This window comes from Sceloporus undulatus, chromosome 5 (assembly GCF_019175285.1).
Source record: "Sceloporus undulatus isolate JIND9_A2432 ecotype Alabama chromosome 5, SceUnd_v1.1, whole genome shotgun sequence".
In the NCBI taxonomy this organism is placed as follows: Eukaryota; Metazoa; Chordata; class Lepidosauria; order Squamata; family Phrynosomatidae; genus Sceloporus; species Sceloporus undulatus.
The window spans coordinates 122,688,409-122,703,465 of record NC_056526.1 but is presented as its reverse complement, the minus strand read 5'-3'; the positions used below and the strand labels follow the sequence as shown (position 1 = coordinate 122,703,465).

Below are 15,057 nucleotides of genomic sequence, written 5' to 3'. Positions count from 1 at the left end.
AGGTGTCAAACTGGATTATTTCTACAGTATGGATGCAGCCTTAAATAAATTGACCAGATGAAAGAAAAGGAGAATTTGTATGTCATTCTTTAGAAGATGGAGATCAGGCATGGGCAGCCTGACGGGAAATAAGACATGCTTATTGAGTAATCAGCCACTCTATTCATTTGAGAATAGGATTTGGGCAAACATAGGAGACAGGAAACTGCACTGTTGCCAACCCAAACCCATCGAATTTGGCATTGGGGTATCAAACAAATAAATAAATGAAACAGTTCCCTTTTTATGTGCTTTGTTTTGTAGTTAAATAGTTTTCTAGGTAGGCTTCTGGGAGCAGTAATTAGCTTCCTATGCACCTAATTTACAAGGAGAAGTACCTCATCCCTTTGCTATGTTTTTGACTTTCACAAATATGGCAGCAACATCAAAGGAAAACCAGTGCTTTCCTCACTGCACCATCAAATTGTGGTGACACTAGGAAAGCTCCTTTGGGAAATGCAGAAATGTTTGGCATGTCCTGTCTTAGACTTTATGGACTTCACAAGTTGATTTGTTTCCCTATCAGACAGTAAGCCAGGATTTAGATATCCACACAATGCTGGATTAAAGTACTGCATGTCAAATCAAAGCTCCCTATATTCTAGACCTCAAATCCAGAAAATCATGCAACTCCCTCTGTGCTTTTGATGGGAATTTGGATCTGAGCTTCTCAAACAACTCACAGAAATCTGTATTTAGAAACGGGAAAATTCAAAATCAGTTTACAATAAACAGCTCTTCAAAGTTTGTGGTGTGAAAACTCTTAAAACAGATCTCTGAGTCATGTGAGCTTAGTTTTCTGCTATAAAATACATCTAGATATTTAATGATTTATTCAGGTACAAAGTTCATTATGGCCTGAAAGTTCAGTTACAAAAGCTTGGAATCCCATTCAGGCTGCAAAACTAACATATTACTTTATTAGTGTAAATTCCATTGACGCTTGCTTCTGGGTAAGCATGTTTAGGATTGCAGTGCTAAGTATTGTTTATTCAGTACCAAGTCAGAATGCAAATACATCATCTTTGTTGTTTAAAGTTTGCAGACAAGACAAAGGCAAAGATTTGCACCTATTTTTATCTATTTTATATTTTGTGTATAAATTAAAATAGTATTTCTATAATAAGATTACCTCTATTCCATGTATAGGATCCAAAATTAAGGTTGCCATCTTAATCACACTTTTCAGAGTCACAAGCCTCACTGGATGCAGTTGAGCATTTAATTCTGAGAATTTAATTCTAAGATTGGTCTTTAAGGCTGAAATGTAACCAGAATATAGCCAACAGAGATGGTGTACATTTGACATAATGTTCTGGTTTTTGTTGGATTACCTATACAAAATTATTTAGGAGAGACTGTTATACCACCTTGTGACAGTAGTCAATAAGAGACAAACTGAAAGAACAAAAAAGCAGGTTTGCCGCACCTTTTAATACAACAGTATTCTATATTTTCCTCTAAATTTCTGTATAATTGCTTCAATCATGTTCATTTTATCTTTAACCTGTAGGTGTCAGGGCAGTGCTTTGTTACAGTATTTTGAACTAAACCCTTGAGGCAGCCCTGTTACTATAGCCAAGTCTCTTGTGTTCCAGCATTCACCACAGGCATCAGTCTAAAATGATTAAATGTACTTACAGCTGCCATCTGAGACTTCAGCAGCAAAGTTGGATCTAGAAGTACCCTCAAGCTATAAATGTATCCCTTATGGGAGTGTGATTCTATCCAGAGCAGAAATGTTCTGGTTCCACCAAGTCTGTCCCTACCAAGTATAATTTCACATATTTCTGCTGTAAATCAGATATTTCATTAGCAATTCTAATATATAAATATTTTCTCTTTTTCTCCTACAGAAAACATCTGCTATTCTCTACATGGCCACAAGGAAAAATAGACTTTCTTATTCAGTGCTCTCTTTGGAGATTTCACAGGTTGTCAGTAATAAATGTTCATGCTCTCCCCAGCCCCATTAATACTCAATACCAGATGTTCTACAGATGTATGGTGACTCTTTAATGACCAGGTCCAAGAACTGAAATTATAACAGTTATATTTTACTTAGATGAGTGTCAACACTGACTTTTATTTTTAACATTAATTGAATTATAGGCCCGGAACAGATGGGCCAAATGCGCCATGCTGGCGCTGATTCTAGGGTTAGGGACTTCGCACCAACCGCATGGCCCCTAACCCTAGCATGGTGTGACAGTCTCCTGTCCACAAGGGGGGCTGCCATCTTTACATAATGGATGCATAGCATCTGCATATCGCAGCACCATGGTTACGTCATGAGTGCGCCAATTTAAACTGAAAACAACCCTCATTTAGATTATGTTTGTGGTTAACCCAAACAGAAAGTCAAAAAAAAAAAAAAAAAAAAAAAGCATTTGCAGGATGTTTTTCAGATGGCATTTGTGTGAAAGAAAAATAACACGAAAATAACCCAAATGCAAAGTCATCAAAACCAGCTCCTTTTTACTTTCGCTAAATGCCACAAGTACAAAGGAGCTTTCCCTTTGGATTATTTTTGTGTTATTTCTCTTTCATGCCAGTGCATCTGACAAACAACACTTGGATTTTAAAATCCTGTTTCTGCACAGGATTTTACCAGTTCAGCTGCCTTGTGATAAACTCCCTAGAGGTTTCAGAACACTTTGTAATCATGCTGTTAAAATATTTTAGCATGGGTAATGAGCATCTAAGAATGAGTAAAAACTCTAATGTGATTTCAATTTTTCTTCTTATGCAGGGCAGGTACAGCTGTTGTAACTGACAGCCTGAATTCTTGTTTTCTCATTATTGTCCACTCAGTAAGTACCTTGAAAGTAGCTAATAATAATAATAATAATTTGTTTTATTTATATACCACTATTCCAAAGATCATAGCGGTGAACAGCAAGTAAGCTAATTAGCAAGTAAGCTAATTTGCCCCCAACAGTCTGGGTACTCATTTTAGCTCCCTCCTCGGAAGGATGCAAGCCTGAGTCGAGCTTAGGCCCTTTTGCTGGTCTTGAACTCGCAACCTTGTGGTCTTGAGTGAATGGCTGCAGTACAGGCATTTAACCACTGCACCACCAGGGCTCCATCATAATAACAATGCCATATTCCTAGTAAAAGTAATATTGGATAAAATGACTTACCTCATTTTTTTGTAATCGATCCTAATAATTCACAAAAGATTTTTGGAATTCTTTATTAATCAGCCTTTCCTACTCAAGAGTTGTAATTCACTCATATGAAGGATATACATTTAGACCAGTGGATAACTTACTGATTTTTGAATGCTATAGTTCATCAGGTGATCATGTTCTGTCATTTCCATGTTAGTATGTGTTGTTGCTTTTTAAATAAGAGTAAGATCAAGAACAGAGAAAGTAAATATGAAAAAAGAGGAGGAGATAAACACAGACGACAAAAAGTCAAAAATGGGCTTTGTGTTGCAGATTATTGTTAAAAAGTAACAACAACAACAACATTCATTTTTATCCCGCTTCTCCAAACAGATCGAAGCGGCGAACAATAAAAGCATCAGTAAAATATAATAACAACTTATCATCATTGTATAACAAACCCTCCCAAACCCTCCTATCCACAATAAAATACAGTTAAATTATTAAACAATTATTAAAACAGTTATTAAAAATAGGGCAGAGTCAATTAGAGCAGTTGTTGAACAATTGATAAAATGAATAAGAGATTGATGGAATGTTAATCTGGAAAGGCCTGTCAGAAGAGATATGTCTTGATTGCCTTTTTAAAGCAATTGAGACTGGTGGTATGTTGGGTCTCTTTGGGCAGACTATTCCATAATTTGGGAGCGAAAGTGCATACTGTGTTGCAGATTGCTGTTAAAAGATAAGGTGAGCTCTAAATCAACAGGGCATCAGATTGGGGAAGATGGCAAGTATTCTATATATGGCTTTGAAAATTTGGTTTGGTAAATGAGAGCCAGTGTGGTGTAGTGGTTTGAGTGTTGGACTATGACTCTGGAGATCAGGGTTCGATTTCCATTTGCCCATGAAACCCACTGGGTGAACTTGGGCAAGTCACATGTTCTCAGGTTCAAGGGAAGGCAATAGAAAACCTCCTCTGAACAAAATTGCCAAGAAAACCCCCTTAGGATCACCATAGGTTAGAAATGACTTGAAGGCACACAACAACAACAACAACAACAACAACAAGTTTCCAAAGAGATAGTTGAATTTATCTGTTTCAGTATAAAAAGGAAGTGAAGTAAAGTATAAAAAGGGAGGAACGTAGCAGTAACTTTAAGACTTAACATTAATTTTAGCACAAGCTTCTGCGCATTTCAATCCTTCAGGTGCTCTGATGGAGCAGAGTCAGAGCATGTGGACTGAAATCCATGAAAACTCATGCAAAAATAAATACGTTAATCTTAAAGGCTCTGACATATTCTTTTCCCCAACTACCTTTTCACAATGCTATATGGCAGAGTTTAATTCTATCAGTAAGGGAGGCTCTTGAATGCACAGTGCCAAAATCTTCCTCAACGCATTAAAAATAACAAAGAGGCTAATGCTACACATTTGAACATTTACTCTTATGTTTTTATTTGTGTGTGTGTGTGTGTGTGTGTGTGTGTGTATGTTTTGTATGTGCGCTTTTATTTTTCCATTGAAGTCCATGGAACCAGAAAAAAAAAGTTCTTTGGATAATACCCAAATAATAATAAATTAGCTAAAAAGTGACAAATAATGATTAAAGTTAAGGAAACAAAATACTGTATGATTGAAAAGATGTCTATGTACTTGTAGGGTCGTTGCATGGAGGTCGCAAAGCTAGAATCGGAGACAACATGCACTCAGAATGGTGACTGCTTACATGTTATTAACCAAAATCCTCCCAATATAATTACTACAATATGGATTTTATTCACCAGGTTCTAGAAAATAAGTATTTCCCATGATAGATGGAGTTTTGCTTTATATTAATTGTTGGAAAACATACTAATTTTCAGTCCATCGCAGACAAAGTAAGAGACATCAGTGTTTTGAAAACCACAACTTTAGTTAATTACTGAAATACTAAAAAGGCAAACAAGTGTAAGAGTTCAGAACTGATTGGCTCATTGGGAATTTAGGCTGCCAGTTTCCTAGTGGGAAACACTGAGAAGAGGTTTTCTTTTCATTGTCCACTGATATTCTGTCTTACATTTTGTGTTTTAAAACAACCAAACAAAATAGAAATAAAACTATTTTGTTTGAAAGAGAGAAAGCAATGGATACAGCATATTTTGGTTTTTGTCTTTGGTATGTCCCTTTCTTTAACTTCTTCAGCAGTTATTGCAACTACTATTTTAATTTTTCAAAGAAAATAACAGCAGTGTTAACTTACTCCTCTGAATCTGTGAAGACAAAACACATTCTTAATTATTGTTATTATTATTTTATTTTCTTATATTCTGCCTTTCTCTCAATATAGGGACTCAAGGTGACAAACAAGTATAAAACAATAAAATTTAAAACAATACAAAATATAAAAATACATAAATATAAAATTTTTTAAAAACCTTAAAAGTATATACCAATTTTTTTAATGGCACCTGGGCTGCTTCTTCACCGGTTATGCTGACAGGTATGGCGTTTCTTGGATTTGCTTCTAAATAGCTGTTGTATCATATCTATGCATTATACCATCCTAGTGTCATGTATACACTAGTGTTAAATCAGATATATATTCTACTTTAGGAATAACTGCTTGATATATGCAGAAGTGGAGCAAGCATGGTGTAGTGGACTGAATGTTGGACGGACTCTGGGAGACCAGGGTTCAAATCTCTGCTCAGCAATGAAAACCTACCGGTTGGCCTTGAGCAAATCATGCACTCGTAGCCAAAAGCAATGGCAAATGTCTGTATAGATTTTTTTAAAAAAAAGCCCTTGTGTCAGAACTGTTGTTGTAGCAGTCCTTGCGCCATTCACACATATACTCCATGTGGTTCAATCTAAAACTTGAAAACATGAAGCAATTACTGTGATAGCAATAGCAATAGCAAGTACATGTCTATACCACTTACCAGTGCACTTAAGCACTCCCTAAGCGGTTTACAAAGTGTAAGCTAATTGCCCCCAACAATCTGGGTACTCATTTTAGTGACCTTGGAAGGATGTAAGCCTGAGTTGAGCTTGAGCCCTGGCTGGTATTGAACTCGCAACCTTGTGGTTTGTGAGTGAGTGGCTGCATTTAACCACCGTACCACCACTTCACCACCAAAGCACTTCAAGTTTGTGTGGAAAGACATGAGGATATTAATGACTTGAGGAATAAATTCCCCTTCAAAGAACAGGAAGCAAGTTGTACATGCATTACCCTAATTGGCATAGTAATGCAACCTGAATGAGCCAGCTCTGTTTCCTGCTTGATTTATTTTGTATTTTTAATTAAGCCAAGTTTGGCAAACATCCCCAAACTGATTAAAAGCACATTACATGGAACCAACAAATTATTTGTTTAGGCATATAAAACAAATCTAGTAGCAAAATACAAAAGGATCTTGTAGCAGCTTTGAGACTGAGAGAAAGAAACTGATAGCAGAAGTGTTCATAGACTTAAATGTACTTCATCAGATGTATGGATTTTTCTAATGAAGTTGTCTCTATGCATCTGAGGACACAAACTTAATTCTATGAAAGGTTATGCTGCCAATTTATTTCTCTTATTTAGGAGAGTATCACATAGCAAAGTCCTGCTGTGATAGATGTGGGATCTAAAACTCAAAGCCAAATCCTATTGCATTGCTCCCTGGCAAGGCAGTAGGCAGCCTGTATGCAACCCCGGTTTTTCTGGGCTTCTCTGGAAATCCCATTCATGAAAGGCTGCAGGAGAAGCTTGGAGAAGCCCAGGTTGCATACGGGATGCCTACTGCCTGGCCATGGAGCAATTAGATAGGATCTGGCTTTGAGTTTTAGATCCTGCATCTATCCTGGCAGTGTGATAATCTCCTTAGTCTCATAGGCACTACAAGATGCCTTTGCTTACTGATCCAGACTAACACAGTTATGGGCCTTATCACATGGGAGGCAAAGTGCCCCCAATCCCATGGATAAACAGGGTTTAGATCCCAGGAATATCCCGCAAAAGCGGGATTGTTTTCAGACATGTCAGCATTAACGCAACATTAACACATGCAGAAAGTGGGCAAAATTGCACCGCTTTTTACTTTTGGGGTTTTCCCAAAAATAAAAAGCGGAGTAATTTTGCAACAGGAGAACAATTTGTTTTTAAAAAGTCAAGTGGTCATATAATTTGTAGCAATGAATTATCTATCCTAGAAATATAATAAGCTTTATACATTTTCAAAAATTTGAGAATTTGAAATAAAATTTAATATTTAAAATGTAGTATGTAAAAAGCTAGCCTTTTTATTATGATTATTTGTATTTTTACAAATGTATGACTTCAGCCACATGGAAAAGGACACCTCACTACAAGTCTGAAAAACAGAAGCTACAGGTAGGACAACAGTCTGCATTGTTTGTTTATAAGAGCAGATATTTTATGCCTGAGGGTGAAAGGAGAGAGAGAAAGCCAATGTTTCCTATATCAAAAATAACTGTTTTTATTTGTATTTATTTAGAAAAAAATCCTACTAGTTGGTATCATATGGTACCCCTAAGCATGCAGCAATAACCAGTTTAAGAGGCACTTAAACTGATCCATAGAATTAACCAGTGTTAGCATGCCCTATCACCTCTCCAGCTGAATATGAGATTTTTATAATTAATATCGAGAATAGAGGAGCACTGAAAGTCATGATGACCTGGTACTTATTTTTGGGGAGCACAATGACCCAAGGAAGCAAAAGGCACCAGTAGCAGGGTCACTTGACTTACAGCATGCCCAGCCTAGATAAGAGCAAAAGACAAGCGCCATGGGTTATTCTAAACATGAGTCCTAGAGCTCTTATATATCAGTAAATATACCCCCTTCTTAACCCTTAATCTTCTGCTACCCAACTTTTCAACCTTCTGTTTATGTAGCCTTGTGTGAATCTTATTGCTCAATCAGTTCTTGTGTGTTTGTGTGCCTCTTTGCACATTTTCTAATAAAAATCCATTATTTACTCAGAACTGGAGTTTTTATGGTTAGTGCTAGTATAAATAGGTGTAAAAAGATCCTAGTTATTATCCACCTCTCACATGCCTCCTTTTGAGCTAATTAATTCCCGAATATTCAAAGGAGGCATTGACACTGCTGGCAGAGACCCTAAGTCCCCCCACCTTTGGGAGTAACACCACAAATGAAAAACACAAGATTTGTAATAGTCTGTTTCTAATAGACTTTCATTGTGTCTTGCCACCATCCCAACAAGAATAAATATGCAAAAGCTCAGATAAGCATATCAGTTTTAGGTTATGCACTTTCGCTCTACAAATCCCCTCTAAAGCCCCATTGACTTCAGTGGAACTGATTTCCAGGGAAGTGTGTATTCAACTGCAGCCTTATTCTGTTTAACTTTAATTATTAAAAAATTATCCAGTTCAGGGGTGTGTGTGTGTGTGTGTGTGTGTGTGTGTGTGAAGGATTTGAATTACTTTGCAACAGAATTCATTTTTAAAGCACTGAAAACATATGTGGTAAGTCTTACTTATTTATAACGGTATATTTCCCCAGAGGGGCTGCTACTTAAATTAGATGACTCTGTTTTCTCCATAAGGCATTTCCTTCCTATTAATTATTTTGACTAATATAAATTAACACAAATTTTGCGCCAGTGTTTTCAGTTATAGTACATTTCCTGCTCTTCCAGTATAGTAAAAATGAAGCCTTGAGTTGTTAACCTTCCCTGGCTTGGCAATTGCCTGCCTGTTGCTACATTTGCCATACTGTATTTTGCTTTTCATCACAGGAAGCTTCATTAACTCCACAGTTCCTGAAAATTAGGACTCTTGAACAAAGTGATATTTTTGTGAGTATCAGAGATGCACAAGCCTGTCTAATGTATATTTTAAATTGTTCTAGTCCAGCAAGTCTGAAGGTTTCTATAGAAGAAAATGGTAGGCATAAGGTGCCTGTTGTGTTCATGTGAACTAGACATGTCTCATGAATGTATGAAAGTGTGTTCCCCATGTTGCATTTTTCCAAGGTAAACAATTAGGAGAAGAATGGATTTGTAGAAAAGAATCTGTCTTGTATTATCCTTCCCATCTATCCTGCCCCTGACTGTGTGTTATGCTTCCCATAGCTACTGCAGTACCCTTGCAAAAACCACTCTGTTTTCTCCTTTGTTACTATTGGGTGTGTGCTTTCAAGTCATTTTCCAAGGCAAACCCATGAGGTTTCTTGGCAAGATTTGTTCAGAGGAGGTTTGCCATTACATTCCTATGAGTCTGAGAGAGTGTGGCTTGCCCAAGGTCACCTTGTGGGTTTCATGGCCAAGCCAGGATTCAAATCCTGGTCTCCAAAGTCATAGTCCAACACTCAAACCACTACACCACACTGGCTCCCAGTTATACTTATATCCCCAGTCATACTTATTTCCAGTCTTGGAGGATCATCCTGTCATCAACAGCCTTACTCAGGGCAGACTCAGGGCAATGGCTTGCTTGACTGAGTCAATCCATCCAGAATGTGGTCTTCGCCTTTTCTTACTGCCTTCTACCTTACCAAGCATTATTGTTTTCCCCAGTGAGTCATGTCTTCTCATGATACATCCCAAGTATGACAGTCTCAGTTTAGTCATCTTGGCTTCTAGTGAGAAGTCATGCTTTGTTTGCTCTAGGACTCATTTATTTGTCCTTTTGGCAGTCCAGGGTATCTTCTCTTACAATACATTTAAAATGAGTTGATTCCCTTCCTATCAGCCTTCTTCACTGTCCAGCTTTCACAATGATGCATAGAAATTAGAAATACAATGACATGGAAAATCCTGACATTGGTATTCAATTGTATATCTTTATAATTCAGGATCTTGTCTAGGTCCTTCATAGCTGTCTTTCCATGTCCTAGTCTTCTTCTGATTTCTTGACTGTAGTCTCCATTCTGATTCAACCAAGGCATAGGAAATTGATCACTGTCTCAATGACTTCATTGTTTACTATTTTATGTCTATGGTAATTACTTTTGTTATCTTAATGTTCAGCTGTAAACCTTTGCACTTTCTTCCTTGACTTTTTTCTGTAGTGATTCCCAGCCTTTGCTATTTTCTGCTAGTAGCATGATGCCATCTGCATATCTGTTTTGAGTTACTTCTTCCAGTTTGAGTTGTTTGAGTTACTGCTTCCAGTTTTACACCTCTTTCATCCAAGTCTAATCCTGCTTTACATATGATATGTTCTGCTTACAGGTTAAACAGATAGAATTGTAAAATGCAACCTCATCTAAACTCTTTGAAAATTGGAAACCAATTATTTCTGCTCCTTCTTTGCCTAGTTCTTCCTGAATACTGTGGGCTTGGTGCAGCTTTCAGCTGCATTCAGGGTGTGCATCATATAAATGCCATGCCCTGAATGCAGCCGGAATCTGTGTCATTTGGCCCGTGTGTTTCAGGCATATGTCTAGCTTCCCCTCATTCATGCTTCTCATATTCCATGTTCCTATAATATGAGTTGTACAGCTTCAAGACTTTGCTTTCACCTCTAAGTACATCAGCAGCTGAAAATCCTTTTGGCTTGAGTCCAATTGCATCATAGGCCACTGTACTTACTTGTAGTTGTCCTCTGCTGTACCCCAATAGTTCTGTGAGTGCCATCCAACCTGAGAGTTGACTCTTCTGGCTCTTGTCTCATCATAATGGTTTCATCATATTGGACTATTGGCTAACACGGCTGAGGCTTGTGGGTGTGGAAGTCCAAAATCTCTTAAAGGGCACAGTTTGGGGACCACTGGTCTAGAGTATTAACCAATCTATCTTTTTAAACTGTATCTTTCCATTATAGGGATTGGCAGACATAATGGATAAAGATGGTACCCTTCAGCTAAGTTTGGTAAGAAAATATTCTGAACTAATTTTTTTATCCGCCTTATTGAGGTTTTTAAAATAATATTAATTTGGGGTCTGGGAGCCAGTTGCCACAGCCTCCAATTCAAAAAGGAGATTGTATCCGCCAGGAAAGGGTGGGAGAATGTAAGTACAGTCGGCCCTTCATATACACGGATTTTTTATACACAGATTCAAGCATCCACGGTTTGAAAATGTTCCAAAAAAAGTATAATTTTCAAATATCAAACTTTGATGTTCCATTTTTTATTAGGGACACCATTTTGCTATGTCATTATATTTAATGGTACTTGAGCATACATGGATTTTGTTATACACGGGGGATCTTGGAACCAAACCCCAGTGTATAACAAGGGTTCACTGTAATGAGAGGGATAAAAGGTGAAATGTTTCGGTTCAGTTCATATGAATAGAGCATCATGAAGAATTGCAGACAAATGATTTCTTACATCACCTCATACTCTCCCCCATTCCAAATACATACTGTATTTAGTCAAGGACTTCACTGATACCTAATAGATACGAGAGGAACTGTAGCCTACCCCTCCCCTCTTTGAATGCTCCTTCCCTACCAATGTTTGCAAGGTAAACCTTAGTAACATATTGGCAGTAAAGATGGCTGAAGCAGTGGAAACTTTTAGGGAAAAGCACAATGGAGTGGCACTTAAGTACTTCTGCACTGCATCTCTGGTGCCGATTATCTCCTCTACACTCAATTAGAGTAGAGAAGCCACTGTTAGTTACAATGACAGCAGTTATATTTGTCCTAAATACAACAAAATTCAAAATCCACAAAAGAGCAATATGTTTATTGGCCAAGAAAAATGTAGAAAATATATCATGCAAGCTTCAAAGCTTCACTGGCTTCTTTATCAGGCAAATTTGTTAAAAATCATACAGGAGAAGAAAATGGTACAGTACATTAAAACTATAGAGAACATACTAAGCTTCAGTACCAAGTATGCTTGTGGCTTCCCTAATGAAATGTATTTATCCATGTTGATGATGAACTATGCCTATAGCTCTAGCGAATGCATTGCTACAACACATTGATACATAGCAAACAAAAGGATGTGTCTGTAGCAAGGATCACTAGTGTATTTGCTTGCCCAATATACAAAGCAGATGAATCAGAGTACTTGAATTATGCTTCGGGTTGATTCATTATAATTGTTAAATTTTAACCAGGATTTAACAACCACTGTTTGAAACCAGAATTTGAAGACAGTTTCAGATCTTTGCTTAAAAGATGATGCTGGTTAGTGTTACCTGTTACAAAGGCTGTGGTTAGGAGTATCCAGAGGGAGTCATGAAAAGGAAACAACTTGGAAGACTGCATGCTACTATGGGCACTTCCGAAGTACATAAAATTTCTCCTGCATAGGCTTCTTATTTTTATTCTTATTTTTATATATTTTACTCTCATGTTCTCTTATATAACTCTTATTTAGAGTTCTACACAGAGTTTTATATATAATTTTATCTTATTTTTCTATTTTGTATTGTGGTACTCTGAGATGGCCTATGGGCTAATCAATAAAGATTGATTGATTGATTGATTGATTGCATAGGCTTGTGATTTTATTTGAACACAGAATATATATTATTTCAAAGCAACCATTATGTTATTATTATTCTTTGATTTAAAATATCTTCCTTGCTTCCATTGTGAATTAAATTTAAATAAACCTTGTTATTTAAGCATGTTGTAAACATACAGAATAGAATATGCATTTGCTGTTTTTTTCTGCAGAACTCAGATTTATATTTTTCATAACACAACAGAGTAAGAAAAATAATAAAAAGTATGGTTTATAATAGCAGTGTGAAGCTTCTTCTAAATTCAGCTTGGTTATTTTCTCCTTCCCTCAGATCAGTGAAGGTGCAACATGCATATTTATTCCCAAAAGACTTTTTCTAGAAGCAGCACCTGCAAAATCGAGGCTGATAGCACTAGAAATGCTGAGCAGGTATCCCACAAAGAGGACCATCCAGGAAAGCTACAATATGCAACAAGCATGGAGCACTTACAGAACCAAACTTATTGGATTACATCTTGAAAAGCATGCTAGGCCAGGTTTAGCAAGTATTGGTGGCTGGTAGGTATGCTTGGTAGACCACCACTAGTTTCTGCATGGATAAGAAATACTGATTTATTTTTGAACATAGTTATTCACAGTACAATTCAGCCCCTTTTATATTTTGTATGGTGGTTCTGTGTTTGTCATTGATTTGTTTTACCTTATTTTTTCTGCTTGAGATACTGGTCAAAACACATTATACAAAGTCATTCAATTGCATTAAATATATATAAGCAAAGAACGTCTTGGGAGCAGTGAACTCTTCCTCACTCAGGAGATTTGTGAGTTCTTTGACTAGATCCAAAATGATGGGAGGGATGAGGCACAGGGCAGGCTTATTGATTATGAAAGACAAGAAAGTTTGGCATGCATGTTTTAGGTGCTACCACAGTAGTTTGACCTGTTCAAGACATGATTAGGAATACTATTATTGGCTTAGTAGAAAATTCATTGGTTGCTGTGTGGGAATGATGGTAACCAATATGCTTGCTCAGAATGCTCTCCAAGTGCAAACTCTTGATAAGCAACTTCAGGTGCCATGTTGCTCTCTTGTGCTTCTTTAAAGAAATGTTGACCAAACAGCTCTCCAAACAGAGGATTGTTCTTTGTACGGTATATTACAGCACATTAGTGGTTATGTAGCAATTTAATTGTCATGAATCCTCTATTTTTATCTTTTTGAGGGGTTTGAGAATATTCTCTGCTATAATTCCCTCAATTTGAATACTGTCATGAGCCCACAGGCCAATCGGATATGTGTGAACAACATTCAATGGGAGCTCTTACTTGAGAGAGAATCAAGTTTAATCAGCATCCAGCTCAGAAATGATACAGGAACATATATAAATGCTTAAATATACAAAGACATTGGCTCTTAAACTGAATATAGAGCTCTGAAAGATTAATTTTAGGAACAACAATCCACAGGATCCCACAGTGGCTGCAGTGGCTGAGGGTTTGTGGGGTCTGGAGTCCCCAAAAGTAACTTTTCCAAGCACTTTAGCATATGTGGTAGCTTTCTCCTCTGCCTCTTTGCAGAAACCTTTAATTTGAGTGATTATTTGTGTGACATTTTGCTGGCTTTCCCCAATATGTAGGTTTGGATGCCTGTTTCCCTTGTGCATAGTTATTGAATTTCCTCCAAAAGTGAAGTCCTGGGTCTGGGATTATTGTTGTTGTTCAAAGACTCTCACCCCCGGCCCAGATTTTGTTACCCACTGACTCACAGTGTTGTGGCCCTAATACTAAATTGTGAATCTGTTTCCGTAATTTATAATGCTTCCAGGACACATTCTCTGACCAATTAGCTCCATCTGGAGAGTCACTATTCATAATTTCGCTTCCCATTTTCCCCCTTTAAAATTTGATCAAAATATAAATATAGTAATTTAAAAGGTTACGTTTTAAACAATCCTCGTTAGATGGCCTTTCTGTTCTATCTGGTAAATAATATGCTGCATTTTATCAACAGCTGCTTGATGTCTTCTGGGTTTATCAAACATGTTTCATAATTGGTGATAAAAGGGAAAAAGGGGGAATTGTAAAAATTACCAATGGCAAAAACATACAATTACTGTTATAAATATATATTGCTATGAATATAATTAAACATATTATATTTATGGTAGTATACTTTCTAAATAAATTAAAACTTTTATCTCAAATATGGATTGAAAACTGCAAAAAATTGGATCATGTGTTGTATCCTTTTCTCTGCAAATAAAAGAAATGAAGAACAAATTCATAATCTGTTACTAATGTCTGATCTTTAGCAAGGGTGCTGCAGAACTGGAATGGATCCAGATGACAGCAAGAAAGATGGTGGAGTTTTGGTAGGCCTGGAATCATTGAGGACACAGAAAAAAACTGTGCATAATTTGTCTCGAACCCCCATTTCCTCTTGTATCTGTGTAATTTGAGCCCATGTTCAGTTTCAGTTTATATCTGTGCAGGGAGTGGGCATCTGAGATAGAC

At 37.0% G+C, this 15,057-nt stretch overlaps 1 protein-coding gene across 7 annotated transcripts in view; it reads left to right on the top strand.

Annotated features, from left to right (window-relative positions):
* Nucleotides 1–14,753, top strand: part of LOC121931065 (cyclic nucleotide-binding domain-containing protein 2-like) — a 61,582-nt gene extending 46,829 nt beyond the window's left edge. For 6 of the 7 annotated variants that reach the window (XM_042468311.1, XM_042468310.1, XM_042468314.1 and 3 more), the window contains 7 exons: nucleotides 1,896–1,973; nucleotides 2,792–2,852; nucleotides 4,818–4,872; nucleotides 7,466–7,515; nucleotides 8,912–8,971; nucleotides 10,941–10,988; nucleotides 12,875–14,753. In XM_042468311.1, coding sequence (XP_042324245.1) covers nucleotides 1,896–1,973; nucleotides 2,792–2,852; nucleotides 4,818–4,872; nucleotides 7,466–7,515; nucleotides 8,912–8,971; nucleotides 10,941–10,988; nucleotides 12,875–13,105 — 583 coding nt within the window. In that variant the 3' untranslated portion in view covers nucleotides 13,106–14,753. The remainder of the gene's footprint in view (nucleotides 1–1,895; nucleotides 1,974–2,791; nucleotides 2,853–4,817; nucleotides 4,873–7,465; nucleotides 7,516–8,911; nucleotides 8,972–10,940; nucleotides 10,989–12,874) is intronic. The other variant, XM_042468313.1, reaches the window with a different exon arrangement.
* The last annotated feature ends 304 nt before the right edge of the window (nucleotides 14,754–15,057 follow it).